The 19,680-nt window shown below is 40.1% G+C and overlaps 1 protein-coding gene across 1 annotated transcript in view; it reads right to left on the reverse strand.

Annotated features, from left to right (window-relative positions):
- KCNT2 (potassium sodium-activated channel subfamily T member 2) overlaps positions 1 to 19,680 on the reverse strand; it is a 451,804-nt gene that overhangs the window by 65,213 nt on the left and 366,911 nt on the right. The window contains exon 22 of the mRNA XM_019502030.1: positions 11,391 to 11,525. Coding sequence (XP_019357575.1) covers positions 11,391 to 11,525 — 135 coding nt within the window. The remainder of the gene's footprint in view (positions 1 to 11,390; positions 11,526 to 19,680) is intronic.

Consider the following 19,680-nt stretch of genomic DNA (forward strand, 5'->3'; position numbering starts at 1 on the left):
TTTTTTTTTTTTTTTTTACAGAAAAAAGCCAATATATTGCACCACTGAATTATAGTTGTGTGAACAGGCTATGTCTTTCTTGAAATAAGCTTAAAATTCAGTTAAATTTGAACTGTGATGGCAGCCTGAGTTTCCCTAGACTCTACTGCCATTGATGCATAAGTAAAAATTGTTTTCTCCCAATGTGACTCAGTCATGAAGGCCTTTTGGCTAATAATCACATTGACTAGTGAACACAAACAGCTGTTCTAATTAACAAAGACACGATTTAGATTTATATAATCAGATGAATTCAAAGCTGCAACCGGCCATTTACTTATTAGACAAAGTAGCAAAAAATACTTGTAGTGACAAGGCAAATAACACTGTTTTATTTTACTATCCTATGTTGTTTATTCTTTTTCTCTATGTCATCAAAGACTTGAATTTATCAAATTGTTTCCTGTTGAATTTACAGGATATACAGTATATTGTAAAAGCTTAAGATTAAGGTAATGATTTCAATGGGGTTTCAGAGAAGCAGATGTTGTTTTAAGGTTTTTTTTGTTTTGCTTGGTTTGGTTCATTTTGTTTTTCTGCAGGAAATCAAAAAGGCAGGACAGAGAGGGAGGAAAGTGGGCACAGGCACACAAGAATGTTCTCTATAGCTCAAGCACGAAGCAGGAAAATGAGACTGGGGAACATTAGGCTAATCAGGATCCTTGTTCTGTGTTAGAAGAAATCATCTCTTTCTCTAATTACTTTCTTAACAATGACAGAGATACCTGTCCAATAATTTAAAATGTAATCTGTTGCCTTGTGTGAAGTGAGCTGAAAATGATATGGATTGCTTGCATCTGAGGGATGGTTGTCTGAAATGCCACATCTCAATACATTCTCACACTAGGTTATAAACAATGACATAGACTTAACGGAGCTCCTAACGCTATAAAATGTAATCTCGTACAACCTATTTTTTCTGTTTCAGGATAACTTAGCTAACTTGTGTGGTCAACGTTGCACCGATTATTAGTTCTCTGGAAGCAGTAGGTGAAAATACTCCCATAACAGCGGCCAATAACCAAGGAAAGGGAGTGAAATGTTATCGAATCTTCAACTCAATTGAAACTAATATTGCAGTAGATGTTTCTACTGTCATTCCATGAAAAATTTTAAATATAATAAAAATGGTGGGCTCCAAAGACTAACTGTAATGTTCTGCTGTCATTTAATCCTCAGATTATCAAGGTAAAATCTTAGCTAAGAAATAAATAACACTGCCAGTGAAAAGCCAATTAAAGCACATAAGGTAATTCAAGCCTAGGCATTTCAACCGTGTTTCTCAATCTGGCTTGGCATGAAAAATCTAAGTAATAGTACTTGGCAAAAGTGTGTAGAGAAGAGAGAGCTGTGTTGTAAGTCTGCTGCGAAATGGGAAACTTGGAGATTGAAAACTGCTTGCAATAGCCTCTCTCTCAGACAATGGACTCTGGTAGGAAATCTAACCTGTCTTTCCAAACTAGATATAACATTATAAAAGCAGTCAGTAAACCACTTTGATACAGTTTTACTGAAAGCACCTGGTTAAGCAGTTAGTATCAAATAATATAAAAATAGGTATATCCTGAAAGGCTTCAATCCACTGTAGTACAGGGTCCTTTCACATCAAGCTTGTGGATAGGCTTCATTAGGATAGGAAAGCAAACAAAGGTAAAGCATTTGTCAGGATGAATCCTAAATTCGTCTGTACAAATGGATTTCTTAATGTAGCCTACTGTGGCAGTAGCTATATTTGCAGCTATAGAAACACTAGAAATAGTGAGAGCATTCGTTTCGACCAAATGCTTGAGTTTAATTACCACATGAGGTTACATCTGCTCTAAACAGGATTAGGTAACATAGAGCTAACATAGAGGTAGTGCCTGCAACCGTTATAGACTACCATCATATTAGCACTCAACCGTAAGAAATTTTAGTAAACATGTTATTCTAGGCAGAGATTAAATGAAACTACATCACAACTTTGGAACTGTTCTATAGGAAAAGCTTAAGTCTTTCAAAAATAGCATAAAATTGGATGTGTCTACACAAGATGTTTACTACGCAGTCAACTAATTAGCTGTGCAGCAAAAGTCTTGGTTTCTACATGTGTGCCCCTATTGGGCTATAGTAAACTAATTTAATCCACAGCAGGATAGTACTTGTTTGAGGGTGCGTCAGCGTGGGGGGTGTCTGCTGGCTAGCCCCATGCTGAAGCTTCCTCATGCCCCTGCCACAGCACTTTAAACTGGGGGGGAGCAGCCCTATGCTGGCAGGCTGACCCCCTAGGTCCCCTGCCAGCCAGGGTTGCTCAGCCCCAATCCACATGCTGCACCTGAATAAACTGTGGATCTTATTGCTCCAGAGTTAACTGCTCCCAGGTGTACATTCAAAACATGCACCTGGGAGCAATTAGCTCCAGAGCAATAAGCTCCGCAGTTTACTCAGACGCTGTAATTGCACGTGTAGATATGCCCACTGAGGCCTCACAAAGCTCTGAAGTCTTCTGACTATATAAAGACATAAATAAACTAAATATCATAAGTTAAAATCATTAAATAAAATCTCCTATAAAAGAAGCTTTGGCTCAAAAGCTTTTATTGGTTCTTTAGAAGTGGCCAGCAGCAAAGTTAGGATATCACTAATATACTGCAATATTGAACACTTTAATGGGAAGGAGGATTTAAAAACTCTGTCTCTTCATGAACCAGATAACAAAGGTTTACAAACAAACAAACACATTTGACTTTTGCTTGCTTGCTTGCTTTTACAACATATTTATGAAAGGCTACTAAAGATACTACAGTAAATGAATGTTAACACTGGATCTGTTAAGGGAAGATTATGATTAAACCATTTTTGTGTGAAATACACAATGGGGCCCAAATGTGACTTTATAGAACCTTTTTCATTCACAAGTGTACGTTTTTCTCTTAAACTTGTGTGTAGCAGACTTCAAATGCATACTCAAAACAGTGCTCAGTTTCAAGAGCTATTCCAAAACCAGAGTTAGACTGGGAGTTGTGATGTAAAAATCATTGTTGTGATGTTTTAAAATCATTTCAGATTCTCACCATGAAGGATAACCCAGTGTCATGGGATCAAGAACTACATTTTTTTCCGACACTTCATGGAATCCTTCTCTGTATGGGTCTTTGTGAGAAATGTTGTTGTTAAAATATCCTTAGGAAGGTCTAAGCTATCTTCCCATTCCTGATCAAGAAGAAAACACTGACATTGACTTAAGTGAGCGCTTTAGCTGGGCAAGTACTGCCAGAATATGGCTAAAATCTGGTTGCAACTTGGTTATCTGTATAGTTTTGTAACTGTATAGGGTTATGTTTAATGTGGTGCATGCAGGCCTCGGTGGAGTATGAACTGGTATAACCATTCATTAGTGTATATTCTAATTATACAGAAGCCCTGCTAATAGCATGGATTGAAGGTAGGCCTCAGTGAACACAACTAGGCATGGCTTGGTGAAGCATATATGGCTTGCATGGAAGTTCTGGAAAAGTAGTTTGTTAGGTGCTTCACAAGGGTAACATATAGGCTAAGTACAGATGTTTGGGGAGGCTAGGGAAAGGTTAGATTGAGTTAACATATCCACCTGATCTAAGGTAAACTGGAGCATGGTAATTACTGAGCACCAACCAGCCTCTCCATCTCATATATCAGTGTCCCCACACTTCAAAATGGTGGTGGGGATGCTTTAACAAAAGCTTGTTTGACAACCTTTACATAAAGTGACCCTGCCACCATTTTGAACTGCAGGAACGCTGATACACAAGAGGCTGCATGCACTTTAATTAGAGCAGCTCTCAGAGCTTCTCTAATTAAAATGCCCCTCCCTCAAATCCCAGAGCACATGTAAAAGCACCCTTTGTCACTAAGAACTGTGGCCTCTTTCTTGTAATAGTGAAATCATTAGGGGAAGAGCATCACAGTTGATATCCTGACAGCACATTCCCCGACCATCCAAAATGAAGAAGTCTGATGTGATAGGAAATGCCTAACCGGCTAATAACACTAACAGGTTCAGATAAGAATAGTGACAGAGTCCATCCTGACAACAATGGCAATTCCCTAGAATCCTACAGTGATCCTGTATTGAAAAGCAGCATTAGCAAATTTACTTTGCAAGAAACACTTCTGCATTATAGTTTCCCCCATTGTTAAGAACAGTGTAAACTCAGAAGCATCAGACACAAAGAGGATATTTTATACAGGAGTCTGACCATACACAAATGCTGTACCTTCCTGATTCTTTAGTTCACAGACTGAAGCATGCAACTTCTGATATTCAGTGGTACTGGACAGGGTTTGTTCGTCCCTGCTGGGATTTAAGGAATCCTGGAATGAATTATTACCAATGTATATGCATGTGTTAAATAAATCATGACTATAATTGTATCAATTTAATGGCATTTTTAAAAAATTTTCTTTTAAAAAAATCTTCTTTCAATTCCGGCTTATTTCCGAATTAATTCTGCATCATGTAGTGCATAATTATCAAAGATTTTGCTGGAAAGGGATCTTCTTGCATTAATGTCTTATATCAGCCAGGCATTCAAATATAAATATTAACAATGTAATACTTACAACCAATGGTAACGGGTGGATTAACATCTGATTTTATAACTAGATATACATCACTGAATGTGTAAGCCGTGGTTATTGAGTTTCTGGTACATCTGGATTTAGACCTTAACCAGGTTTTGAAAAATGAGTATTCTTAGCAAATCAAATTCAAAACTACTTCTTTGGCTACTGAAGCTGCATGTATTAGTTAAGACTGCTCCCTAGTGGTACTAGAAGTGAAATATTATGCAGTTACTTCAACAGTTTGAGGCAAGTCTGTCTCTTGCCCTTTATGCCAATGCGGGGAAGTACAGAAAGCTATAGAAGGGAAAATATTATTTTAATAGTATAGACTCAGAGCAATTTGCCTGACCCCTGAACTAAGAAAAGTGGGGAACTAAAGTAAAAGTAACATGACACTGAAAGTTACAACAGTCTCCTTAGTCTATCTCTGCAATGGGGATCTCTGCAATGGGGAGATTGTAATTTAATCATCTACAGCAGTGATGCCCAAACTTTTTGGCTCACAGGCCAAATGAGTGGTGATGGCTCTGTCTACAGGTAGAAAGAGTCCATGGGGTCCATGGGCCCAATTCAGTGCATGGTGCTGGCACAACTAGGGCTCAGTCCAAATGACCTGACTGGCATCTTATCCCACACATCCCACAGGACCTGGCTGGGATATTGCTGCATGGCTTTATAGGGTCCTGTCTGAGCTGTTGCAACATGGCTAGATCTAGTCCTGGCCGGGACAAGCCCCAGCTTAATCCAGCCACATGGGAGTGGGGCCCAATCCCTCTGCACAGGGCCAGCCTGGCTGAGGCCAGTCTAGCCACATGGGGCTTGGAAATTTGGCAGCAGAGATGCAGTGGCAATGCTAATTGCCTCTAAGCAAAAGCCTGAGTAAGAAGGCATTGCAATATCAGGGGAAGTCCCCAAATGACAGGTCCCCAAATGACAGGCTGTCTGCCCCGTCACTGTTTAAGAGGGACAGATGAACTGAGCTAAAGCTAGCTATACTGGAGTAAGCAGCAAGATAAGGTCAAGATATGGGGTTATAGGGCTGCAAGTGCCTACCTAGGAGCTAGTTGCATTACAGTAGGAAAATAGGGGCAGAGCTCCAGATTAGCTACAGCAGTATAGTAGAAGCATCAGGCTTATTGGAAGCCACTGTCCATGATGGAGAAAGCATGTGACAGGAAGGGTGGTACTCAGAGGGATATAAGCTCATCTCTTGAGCAGAGCAGTCTGACTCTGACCTCTGCAAGAAGAAGAGCTGCTGGGATGGTGGGTGAATGAAGTTGCTGGACACAATCCCACAGGCACCTGAGGTGCTCTAGAGAGCAGGAAAGAGAGAGCCACTAGGGAAGTAGAACAGACTGTGGGATAGTGACACAAAAGTGGGTTTTGAGTTTAGTTAGAAGCAGTTGCTTGTGTTTCAGTTATAGTTATAACCAGTGGTTTGGGTTGTGGCTGTAGGACCAGATAGGAGACAGCAGGGTGTCTTGGCCTTTCTGTTTTAAGCCCTGCATGAGGCTGAGATGCAGTGAGGCTGAGGCTAGGGACCCAAAGCCTGAAACAGTGGGCCAGGGTTGAGGGCCTCAGTGGGAGAAAAGAGGTAAAGCCTATAAAGGCTGAAGCTTGAACAAAAAGATTAGAGTCTGAGGGGCAGAACATATGGATGAGGACAGGAAGCCCTACAAAATGGTGACTGAGTGACACCTGCGAGGCAAACGTGTAGCTATAGTGGCAGCTGGAGGCCACAAATGCCACCCCAAAGGCATGATTAACACCATAAGACCTATGGGGATATGAGAGGTGCCTGATAAGTGCCATCAGGGCTCAGGATAGGTATCTGGTAGTGGACTAAGGGGTCCAACTAAGTAAATGAAGTTAGGGTTAAGGCAGCATCGTAAGATCACTCCAAGATGCTGGGGGGTGAGGTGGGGGGTGGGACAGATGACTCTGCCACTGTTATAGAACATTTTCATTGAGGCCTTGCACGTGAGACCGCAAGGGGGCAGGGGAGAGAAGTGGTACACAGAGAAACTAGACTAGGGCAGGGTTACTATGGCCACTAGGGGGTGCCATGGCCACACCAGGGCCCATCCCATCCCATAAGGCAATCCCATTGTAGAGTCAAGTGTTGTCTAGTAAAGAGGTAGAGGATGAACCTCCTAACAGTGGGCTGTCAGCTTGTTTTTCCTGGTCAATGTCATGTTTTACCTCGAAACCAGCTATAGCCTATGGACAGCCCAAGCAGGATGTTTTATTTATACTTTTAAACTGAGCTAAGCTTGTTCCTTTACATCCAAAAGATTAACGATCCACGTTATATTCAGTGAGACCATTGGATTCATACCCATTTACTCCCTTTAAGCTATAGTTAAAGAAAATAAGGTGATGTTGTGCCATCATTTTAATTGGCATGGATAATAGTGTGCCTGTCCCATTAAAAGGAGACAGTCAGTCTGGCTGAGAGGCAGCAGCTGCGTGAAAGCTAATGAGGTAGTGGCTCACTGGGAGTCAAAACCCCAGCAAAGAGAACCAGAGAGGCTGCAGAGAAGAAGCACCAGAGCAAGAGGTTGCTGAGCTATGAGGGAAGATAAGCCTGCTACAGGAAGGCTGGAGCCATGGGGGACACCTCTCAGTGTCTAGGACAAGAAGGCTTTTTTGTTTATTTGCTTTATTTTTTACAATACTCCATATATTACTAGGCAATACTGACAGATGCCCAAGGAAACAAAAGCCAAATGGTTTTTAAAAACTCTGTTTATTACTGGGGGTCCCTGAAAGATGCTCAGGGAACAAAAGCCTTGCTGAAGAGGCCATGAGGTGGCAACCTGCTACAGCTTGGTATGTTTCTAGCCTTCAATGGATAAAAAAGGAAATGCCATAAACTGAACTTTTATCCTTTAAGGGTGTGTGGCAGGAGAAGAATTATTTAAATTAGGCAAAATATTTAATTCATCTAAACCACAAAGCAATGTCAGAATTTATAATTTATATGAGAAATGGGTGCCTGGCTTTATAAGATCTAACAGCTTAGGCCATTAAGCTATTAAAAGGCAAAAAGGTATTGCAATATTTTATGTTTTCAGGGCCTGCTACTTTCGTTGAAGTTACTTAGTTCATTCCTGTTGGCTTTAAGAGTCTTAGTTTATTCTTATAGTTGTGAATAAAACGCTTGGTAGAGGAATAACTATCAAGTTCTGTGCCATGGACAAAACCCTGAGTGGAAGAGGATGTCAAACCCTGGAGACCAGAGTGGGGAGGGAGGAATCAGTGTTACCTTCCCTGGGAACTCAAGGGGCACTTTTACACGTTATTTGAGGGTGGAGAGGGGCAGCACTTGTAATAACAGCAGCTCCGAGAGCAGATCTAATTACATCCCCTATATTTCCATGCTTAAAAATAGAGACAGGTGTGCTTGAACAAAAGCTCATTCAACAAGCTCTAGTTCATGTGCCCCCCAACTGCCATTTTTAAGTGGGGGGACACTGACACACAAGATGCAGGAGGCTGCTGGAGCATGGCAATTGCATGCTCCGGCAGACCTGATTAATTGAGTCTGCTCTGACATGCTGGAATTCCAGCACATCGGAGCAGCCTCTGCACTCATGTGTAGAGACCCCAAGTCCCCAGCTGCTGCTGGTGCAGATAATGCTGCTCTGACTTCTACTAATACAGCAACAGCACAGAGTCCTTGCACCCAGCTGTTGCTGCTCTGTATGTTGCATGAGGCTGCTGCAGTAGCGTGGATTTGGTGCGACTAAAATATTCACTTTACCTAACACCGAAGATGCAAAGAGAACTACAGTGATCCGTGTGAAAACAATATATTTAGCAAAATACTCCAGCGATTTTTAAATCCTTCTACAACGTTTCCATGAAACGCTCAGTACAGAGGCATAACAATGTATCCAGGAATCCCAGCCAGTTGTGACGCAGAAGGGCAGTGGCAACTTCCAGATGCCATCATACCACTGGAATGATTAGGTGGGGCTGTGGTGGCAGCATTATTTTCTACATGTCCCCTGCCCCCAAGTCAGTGGGGGAGCCATTTTCCCTGGTTACACCACCTAGTTACTCACTCTTTTTAAGGATGCTTATTTTCAATTCATAACTAAAATCTAGACCCATGTTTAACATATTTTTCATGCTGATATGACAAATTCCATAGGTCTACTTCCCTACCAACAACTTTGAAAACATTCTTATGGAGTATTTCTACCAAACAATATCACATTATACTTGCATGTATTAAACATCCTATTTCAAGCTTAAATTTCTTTGTGTAACCTAGATTATTTTGGGTTCAACATCTTCTTTTTTTTCTGCCACATTTCCTCTTAAATCTTATTGCTGTATTGAAATATAGCATCCCTATACCCCTAGTTAGATTTAATAAGATGGTTAAACTAATTGTTTAAACATGTACTCTAATAAAATATACTGTCACAAAATTCCATGAATAATGCATTTGTTCAATTCCAGTCCTATGTTTTGTCTGTAAAAATTGTTTCTATATGTTATTAATACTTTACTCATATTACATTATTTATAAAATAGTACTAGTAAAGGTTTTCCATCTAATTATAGACATTTCAAAACCTATTGTGAGATCTTCTAAATGGATTAAAAATCATTAATTGGTCTTCTTTTAGAATGCTATATATTTAAAGAAAGTTATATTTCAGCTATGTGTTAGAGTTGCCATCTAGTGAAAAAAGCTGTTAAGAGAGGTAGTATCATTCATGTTTGCATGCTTGTGACACATACTGCAGTTTTCATTTATTTCACAGGTATCTTCCAACATAAAGCAAAATTAATCAGTAGATGAAAAATTTATATTTAACTCCAAGTTTAACCGTCAAACATTTTATATTTATTACAGGAAGTATGTTCTTGAAAAGTACAAGCCCAGTATGTGGGATAAATTGAAGAAAAACCACTGACAGTCAAGTTTTAAGCTTCATCATAGTTGCAAACTAAACACCAGTTTTTGATTGAATATTTCACATGCAACCACATACAACTGTGTTAAAACAGCACTATTCATGTTGCAAAGTCAAGCACTCAAAAGTTAAAAAGCAACAGTGGTTGCCTGTGCAGTTTCATCAGCATGTGTATGATGATGAGATAGCCTGTATTTTCCACTATGTTTCTCTGTTAAGTTCATAATAAGTCTCTCTCAAAATATTTTGTTCTTATGAAATGGAATGCAATTTGCACTACTTTTGCAGATGAAATCGTAACAAGTTATGTTATGTATTTCTTAAAATGAAGGGCGCAGGCCTACATGTCTTTCTTCCTTGTAATTTGTGCAAAGTCAGTGACTGAACTGTCATTGATTAGGAGGACTGCAAGATGAATCCTTAAATTGTGCTTCTCTGCAAAAAAACTCTTTGATATGAACCACTTGCTCATTTTTAGAACTGTTGACCCTATTCAGCAACTTATTAAGTACACATGTAACTTCTAATACATAAATAATCTTGTTGGCTCTTTTATCCTCTTCATATGCTTAGAGTGAAGCTTATGCTTAAGTGCTTTGCTGTGTCACAAAGTTAGACATGTTATACTGAACTGAAACTGAGGCTTTAGGGGAAATTCACAGACCAAATCCTGCCCTAAATTACCTAAATCTTTGACTGAGCACCAGTTTCTCAGCCTCCTTTCTGATTTATCATTCTTAAATCAAAAGGCACAAAAAACTAATTTGGTGCAAATATAGGAGCAAACTAGGTATTTGTATGCCACTCCAAATTATGATGGGCATTGACACAAGAACAAGGTAAACTAGGGTGAGAACAAAAAAGCTTCCTCCTGTAGCTACTATGCCAATGACTCTGGACATGCTCTTATTCCATAGTAAATGTAAACTACACAACATCAAGAACTAAGAAATCACAAGGTAGTTTGCATTCACTGTAAGGCTTTCACATGGGCAGTTACCATGTAACACCTATACAGCCGTAAGTCTCCACATGTGTTTACCTTGGGTAACCAGCTGATGTGAGCATGCCCTCTATATGCATATTATAAAAGCCTAAGTCTAATATTATAAAAGCCTAATTCTGTCTGCCCGTCTTTATTTGCACTCTGACTGGCTGATGGAAACAGCCAACCAGAGTGCTCCAAGTGTGGGGGAGCACCACCATGATTCCCAAGCAGCGCTGAGGACCAGCCAGGGTGGGAGAGCCAAGGCCAACAGCACTGGTCTTGGCTCCCCCACCCCACTCCCTGCAAGAAGCAGAACAATGGCAGCATGGGGTGTTAGGTGACTCCATCCCATCCCCCTTCTCCCCTGCCCCCCACTTCATTCTTGACAGGCAATTGGCTAGTATATATCTATTTTCACGAACAACCCTACTTATAGTTTTTCCCTTTCTCACAGGACATACTTCAAGGGTTTAAGATTCTTCTCTCATCATGTGATATCTTATTGAGAGAAAAGTTCTAGTGGATTTTTTGAGGAAGCAGCTAACTAGCTTCTTTCCCATCCCACAAAATAGCCAACTGCTTCCTGAAGACTCTGAAGAAAATGGGTGGTCATCTTGGGATGTGAGAAGTTGAATCTCAAATCTGAAATCTAACACTTCAGTAGTCTTGTGTAGCTTGTCAAGCAGAAACAACAACTTTGCTTGATCATAGAATAAGATGTTTAAGGAAAGGAGAGGAAGAAGAAAGACAGTTGAAAGGCAATGCCTCAATCCCTCCTATCATAAAAAAATTCTAAATAATTAAAGATTAACAAATATGCATGGGTTATTTATGAAAACACTTACCTAAATAGCGTTTGAACATTTACAATAGTTTTGGCATCTGCCATGTAGTCTTCTTCAGCGCTCATTGTACTTTCCTTGTCCACAACCACCATATTGGCTGCAAAGGTCACCCCACATCTTAGCAAATCATCAAGGCTTTTGTGAAGAGGAACAGAAAAAATGAAGAAATGTGAATATATAGCACTAGAATAACAAGATGAATTGGAAAATATTTTATTCAGGGTATTCTGGGAAAACATCATAACTATTAACATAATATAACCATTATATAACCTTCTGAAAACACTGTAACTATTAGCATAATACAGTATAACCATTTCAGTAGAACAAGTGTGGACAGTTTAATGTGAATAATAATAATTTGCCATGAAGCAAGTTATCAAGGATTGCTTAGTCCCTCTCCATTCCTTTAAAGAATATTAGTAAAATTATTTCAATTTTTATAAGTATTTAACAATTATTTTTAGAGGCTGTGTACCTTTCTACAACAAGTGTTTTTAACAAATCATTACAATGGCTGCCTGCCTCATGTAAGTGCCTATTATATAACATGACTCTTTTCATATCAAAGATATTGGCATACGCATATTTGAAATGCTGTAATGCAATGTAGCATCTGACATAGACTCTTTTTCTCACCATCTCCCTTTTCTACTATTCACCCTCAGCTGAAGATCAGTTTTACATATCCAGAACTACCATTTGAGCTCATGCAATAGTAGGAGTAATACTCAGAGAAGAGCAGGAACCGAGCCCCTTTCAGAGCATAACTTGTTGCACAGTTTATTTCATAATGTACAAGCAGTCCCTTCCCTAGCCTAAAAGATTATGCCATTATGTTTTCAAAGAATTAAATAATGATATATACACAATCATTTGGAAACAGATCATTGCCTGTTTTAAATAGTTAATATATATATGTTTAGATTTGTGGTAGAATATAAACATATTTATATGGAATTTGTGGTATCTAGTTAGTCTCGGCTTAAAGAAGAACAAAATTTAGCTACTGAATTAAAATTTTTACCTATAGTACTCCATAAAAGATGCATATCTCTAAATAAAAATGGATTTTGAAAATCAAATTAAGTTATGAAAACCTCCTCTGTCCTACTAAATTAATGCCAAGCAGCCATCTTTCAAATCATTTTATGATCCCTAAATTTAATAAATCTATTTAAATTAAGCCAGACTCTTCTTTAGGGTATGGTAGTATTACTGTGATTTCTGGTGCTCTTGCCATACAGAATGTAGGCTCAGCCTTTCCATTGTACCTCTTCTTGAACTTTTATGCTCTGTGTTTCTTATTCTTTTCCTCCTTTTTTTTCTTAAATAGGAATTTTTGGTATGCGAATGACTTGAAGGACCAATGTTTCTTCCTCTATAAGGGAAGAAAGGAGTAAAGGAACACAGAGGAATAAGCAGTGCTGTGGCTGTAGAGCAGGAGGAAGGGAGCCAAGCAACACCTTTTTTGAGAGAGCTTTTTCTATAATGTATGTAGTTACAATAATATAAGCCCCTCATGTAGATTTCATAGATTTTTAGGGTCAGAAGGGACCTTGGAAGATCATTGAGTCCAACCCCCTACCCCAGGGCAGGAAAGGGTGCTGGTGTCAGATGACCCCAGCCAGGTGTTTGTCCAGTCTCATCTTAAAGACCTCCAAAGTAGGGAAGAGCACCACCTCCCTTGGGAGCCCATTCCAGATTCTGGTAACCCTAACCATAAAGAAGTTCTTCATAATGTCTAATCTGAATCTGATCCCTGTCAGTTTGTGGCCATTGTTTCTAGTTACTCCAAGGGGCGCCTTGGTAAACAGACTATCTCCTATTCCTTGCTGCTCCCTGCAACGAATTTCTAGATGGCCATCAGATTCCCTCTCAGCCTTCTCTTACAGAGGCTGAAGAGATTCATATCCCTCAATCTCCCCTCGTAGGACCTTTTCTGCAGGCCCCTAACCATATGAGTGGCCCTTCTCTGGACCCTCTCAAGATTATCCACATCCCTTTAGAAGTCTGGCACCCAAAACTGGATGCAGTACTCCAGCTGTGGCCTTACCAATGCCACAGAGGGGAAGTATCACCTCCTTAGAACTGCTTGTGATATACCTGTTAATGCATGATAGAGTGTGGTTAGCTCTATTGATCACTTCATCACGTCAACTCATATTCATCTTTGAGTCAACTATGACTCTGAGATCCTTTTCTGCTGCTCTGCTGCTTAGAAAGTCATCCCCCAATCTGTATGTGTATTGGTGATTCCTTCTTCCTAGGTGCAGCACTCTGCACTTATCTTTGTTGAACTGCATCCTTTTTTGTTCTGCCCACTTTTCCAGCCTGTCCAAATCCAGCTGGATCCATTCCCTACCCTCCAATGTATCTATCTTGCCCCATAATTTGGTTTAATAGATTCATAGATTGTAGAGTCGGAAGGGACTACAAAGGATCATTGTGTCTGACCCCCTGCCCCTGGCAGGAAAGACGACCGAGCTCAGATGACCCCAGCCAGGTGTCTATCAAGCCTCCTCTTGAAGACCTCCAAGTTAGGTGATACTAACACCTCTCTTAGAAGCCCATTCCAGATTCTGGCCACCCTTACTGTAAAAAATTTCTTCCTAATGTCTAACCTGAATCTACTCTCCAATAGTTTGCACCCATTATTCCTAGTTACTCCTAGGGGTGCTCTGGTAAATAGCGCATCTTCAATACCCTGTTGTCCTCCCTTGATAAAATTGGTGTCATCCAGGAATTTGGACAGTGTGCTCTCCACCCCCTCGTCCAAATCACTGATGAAGATATTGAACAGCACTGGCCCAGGGACTGAGCCCTGGGGGAAACCACTCCCCACATCTTTCCAAGCCAATCCCAACCCATCCACCACCACTCTCTGGGTGCATCCCACTAGCCAATTTGCCACCCACCTGATCGTGTAATTATCTGAGTTACAGCTGCTTATTTTTTTTATAAAAATAGGATGTGACACCTTACCAAAGGTGGGTGCCCACCCCCTCCCCGATCAAGGCCTCTCGGTCCTAAATCTGGAGTCAATAGCAATGACCTGGCATGTTTCTTGGTCTGCTTACAGCTCCTGCAAGCTCCCTGCCCTCCCAGTTAATCTGATTTGAAATCTTTTCATTTTTTTTTAGTTCATGAATTTTTCAAAATTTCAATCTTTCATTTCAATTCAAGCAAGAATATTTATTTTTAAAAATTCTCATGGGGAAGGAAAACTATAACTTACACACATCTAAAAAAAATTCAGTTCCTCACTTAACATTTAGCACATTATCATATTATAAAATTGTTTTAGAATTATATGTAATAAGGACTGAAGTTTAATTATTGCCATTCTGTGTGTTGTATTTCTTGGGACATATTTAACATTCTTATACAATACACATTAATCTTCCTTAAAGGATTAGGTTAGGTTAATCCTCCTTAAAGGAAGATTAGCATTTGATCTTTATTTCACTCTGCGTTCAAACTTTTCATTGACTTTTCAAAATAATATTACCTTGTGACGATCAGTAAAAAAAAACATGTAGCAATAAAAAATGGAATTTTTCAGAACAAAATTATTCCGCTTCTCAGAATTTAGGGTATTTCAGTTTGGGTTTTTTTGCAGCATCACATTTATATAATGTCAAAGTAATAAACAAGACAGAAATGGTTATTTGAAACATCATGCATTTGGTTCTTTAAAAATATATCCTTTACAAAAATATCTAATAACACCATTACACCACTTTGTCTTTTACAAGATTTCTTTGTAGATTTCATATACAAACTTTGGGTGCTTGTACATGCAACAAAATTGGCTTTAAAGCAGCTTAATTACCCTCTTACATCATTTTAATGGCATTGTTGTTTACACATTTGGTGGCATATTTCACTTTCAGTGACTTTGTTACATAGCAAGGTAAAACCCATCTGAGATATTTTAGTTTGCCTTGTAACAAAGTGCAACAGTGCATGGGATGCTGGATGCCCAGACATACTCAGGGAAGCTCAGGCTTGGTGGGCTTCCAAAGCCCTGTGCACTGTCCCCACCACTTTCTCGCACTGCCAGCATACCCAGCAGCCCTCCTGCCACCTTGCTGCTCTATCCCAGGGCAAGCCAGCCCATTTTGGGGTGGTCCCAGGCAGTGGGAAGGTGGCGGGGATGGTGCACGGGGTGCTGGAGCCTACCTGCCTCTCCTGTGGCTAGGAGACAAGCTGCTGATAGGCCAAGTGGCCCCTGAGCTGTGGGGGACCCCGGATCTTCCCTCCATGGTGGCAGCACCCCCAAGAAGGCACCTGCTGGCTAGCACCTGGCCCAGGTGGTCCTGAGGGGTGCTGCCATGGTGGAGAGAAGCACCAGGCCCTGCACAGCTCAGGGGCTGTGCAACCCAGTGGAAGCTCATGCAGGCAGGCTTGACTGAGGAAAAAAAAAAAAAAAAAAAAAAAAAAAAAAAGAAAAAAGCAGTGAGGAACCTGATCTTTTTTTTTTTTTTTTCCTTCTGGAACCTGCCTGCCTGAGTTACACAGGGCCAAGTGCTTCCCTCTTTGGCAGTGGCAGCACCCACCTATTATCAGCCCACCCAGATTGTCCCTGAGGGCACTACTGATGTGGAGGGAAGCACCAGGCCCTGTGCAGCTCAGGCAGGCAGGAAAGCTCTGGGGTGGAAAAAAAAACCCAGGGTCCTCATCACTTTTTTCTCTTTTTTTCCTCAGTCACACCTGCCTGCACAAGCTGCTGCTGGGTTGCACAGCTGATGAGCTTTGTGGGTCCCGGTGCTTTGGTCCACAGTGGCATAATCCCCCAGGACCACCTGGGTGGGGTGATAGTGGGCAGAAACCACCTGAGGGGTACCACCACCACAGAGGGAAGGAGAGTGTAAGACTAGAATTTTATAGGAAATATTTCACCTGATCTAAACTCTCATTTTTTCATTGGCAAGATATCAGTCTATGCTAGCTCAGTGTCTGTCTTGATACATCTATCCCTTTTCGTTTATAACTGTTATGGTGATGCCTTTTATCTGCCTATACTCATTAACATGTTAGGAAGTGTCTCATCTCTTCATAAGTTTTGTCAAACATGAAAAACTTGCCCAAGGGCACAGAAGCAGAGAACATATTAGTTTAAAAGAAATCATCCTGGATTCTTCTTCAGTTTTACTGCCATACCCATGGGCAGATCCAGGGTTTCATAAAGGGGTATGTCAACAGCAATCGGTACTGCAGGGGTCTGCACTCCCCCAGCCTCTCTCCATTCAGTGGGGTGCAAACACCACACCATGGAAATAGGAATCAAAGTCCCTCAATCAGGTAAAATCTTCCCTCCTTCCTAGCTCCCCTTGGTGCTCAGCATTACATTTCCTCTACTCCCCGCCTCCCCCCACCTGCCTGCTACTGCTGCTGTCCCTCAACTGGAGGTGAGGGAGGGACTTCAGAGCTGCTCTTGCTCCACTCCAGCTGGGCTGCACTTGCAAACAGCTTTGGCCAGAGGCAGCAGCAGCATCTGGTAGGTTCCCTTCTCCCCTGCCTACTCCTGGGCTGGCAGATAACACCCTGGGGGAGCTGGCCAGGGAGAATAAACCCATCCACTGCTGCTGCCATACCTGGCTTAACTTGGTTCCCCACAGAGCCTGTCTATAGTGGCCAAAAGAAGCTCTGGAGCCTGCCCTGAGCCCACCCCCACCGCCACTCCCACCTCTACCCTCACTCCAGCCTCTGTCCCCAGGACAGCTTGTGAAAACAGGAACAGTGGGCAATGGAGGAAGGAGGAGGAAACACTGGAAAGTGCCACTGATCATGTAGGGGAAGGTGGGAGAAGTAAGGATTCTTGCCTAATTCTAGAACTTAAAAAGAAGTGGGGTGGCATCTGCTGTTCCTATGGCATCATCACCTAAAAGGGAGGTGCCTTCACACTACTGCAACCCCTCTGGATCCACACGGGCCACAGATTAACAACCTTCTTCTGAAGCTCAGGTTGGCTTACATTTTTATACCAAAACTGTTAAAATAGGTTTTATGTTAACTTATAGGTCCAACATAGAGGCCTCAGTCTTCTGCAGAGTTTATGCCACTACCTTTCTTAGATCTAATAAAGTAAGCTTTTCTAGAATATACCCAGTTATTGATAATGATAGGCAAGAATTTCACTCCACTGTTTAAATAAAGGTAGTGTTTTAGTGCAATTTGCAACAGATACATAATAAAACGATTACAATGTAACAGAATATACATTAATTTTCTTTTTGTGAAAAATTGCTTTCAGCTGGCTATCTGTGATCATTTTAGGGATTGATTTTGTTTTTCTTATTCTGTAAAAAGAAAATGAGTATCTTTGAAAATGCTGAAACTAACTTCTTAAAGAGTGATCATCTAAAGAATATTCTGAGATGAAATTTTAAAGGCCTAAAATGTACAAGAAAAAGAAGACAAGGAGAAGGGAAAAGGAGAAAGCCATTTCAAAGATATCGTCTAGCAAATGAAGTCAAAACTGAAATGTCCAAATTATCTTCACTTGAAAGACCTTTTTTCCTTCATATTTGGAAAAAATTGCCTTTTTAATGATATAGTTTTGTGGTACTTATGGAAACTTCTGCTAAATTATCCATAGATCATTATGTGAGTGAGAAAAAGAATTAAGTGTAAAATGGTACATAAACATACTTATTCCAGTACTATTTTCTCTTAATGAACATATTGAGCACCCATCTTGCATTATTTCTCAGGCTACAACTAAATAGATGCTCCTTCATGTGTCAATACCCAATTGCTTAAATAGCTTGAAGCCACTTGTAAAGGACCATCACATTCCCTTGATTTCCCTTGCTTCATGTGAGTTCAGCCTAAGATATTTTGTATGTTACTTATCTGCAATTTTTTAAATTGCAGTGAAGATAATTAGGCAAATTAGATACCTCCAATTATATAAAACACTATTCCTTTCTTGGTCACTTAAATCACTCAACTTACTTTCTCTAGAAATGTAGACAGTTTTCTGTGTGCAACAATTTTATAAAATATATAAATGTATTAAAAGAATGTTTGGGAGAAAGTATTGTGGAACATATGTGAATATTATTGAATAATTTATTTACATATTTATTGCTTGATATTTAAATACTGTAGGATGAATTTAATGAATTTGCTAGTATGATCTTACACTGTATGTAGCAAAACAATAAAATACAAATGTAAATCACAGTAAACTATATTGGGATACGATGCAATATGACTAGACATGAGCAAAGTGAGTATTACATACAAATACTTGTACTTAGTGAATAATAGACCAAAACAAATAATTGATCACTGGAGTGCAGTCACCCTCTGAATGAAAAGCAAAGTTAGCATTATTAATAGTGGGTGTGGTAGTGAAAGTTTTCCATTGTTTGAACTTTGTGCATATTTGTAAGTTATTCTTTTCTAAATGCTCAGGAAATCACTTCTAACAAAATTTTTAAAATATAATTTTATGTGATTTATCTTTTGTGAATCCTCTTATAATTTTGCAGTGATTATGAATAATCAGAAAAATAAATGAAATTATACAATTGTGATAGATATGACTTACCCAAATAATTTCTTGTTTGATGTCTAGAATCCAATACATTTCATAAAGTCCAAAAACATGTCTACATATTTATAATAGAGGTCACAATATCTATGATATTATCAAGGTAAAGATATTATTATATCAACCCATTGTAAAAATCTGAGCATTAGAAAAATTAACTATGCAGACCTGCTCTTGGAAGCAGTCAGTAAAAATCCTGACTTCCCATGAAATCAATGGCAAAATTCCCACTGATATCTGTAGGATCAGGATTTTATCTGGAGAATATCACACTTTGTATTGTCTGAGTGAATTCCAAATATGCTGCAAACAGGTGTGAGTGAAGAGGAAAGCTCAACCTGAGACCTAGAAATTTATCAAAGTTTCAAGATTTCTGCTGAACTTTGGGTGTCACATTTATGGGATTTTCAGTTTAGGTGGTCAGTGGTTACAGTATTTAATCTAGTCTGACTTTAGCAGCACTGTGGACAGCCAAAGTCTGAGCAAAAACAAGTTGCCTAACTATTAATCTAGAACCCAGTGGTAGCTTTAGAGTTCATTATTTCTGACAATCTGGCAACTGGTTTGGGAAGCATAACTTTAGACTCCTAATCTTTTGGAAAATGGTCCCCAGGGTCCAGAGCCATGCTTAGGGCTGTGTGGGGCCCAGGGCATATTAGCCTGTGTGGGGCCAGAGGGTGGGGAGCCAGGGAGGGGTGGGGTTGAGCTGATCCCCATCTGGTT

This window comes from Gavialis gangeticus, unplaced genomic scaffold, assembly GCF_001723915.1.
Source record: "Gavialis gangeticus isolate Ggan-Ray unplaced genomic scaffold, GavGan_comp1, whole genome shotgun sequence".
In the NCBI taxonomy this organism is placed as follows: Eukaryota; Metazoa; Chordata; order Crocodylia; family Gavialidae; genus Gavialis; species Gavialis gangeticus.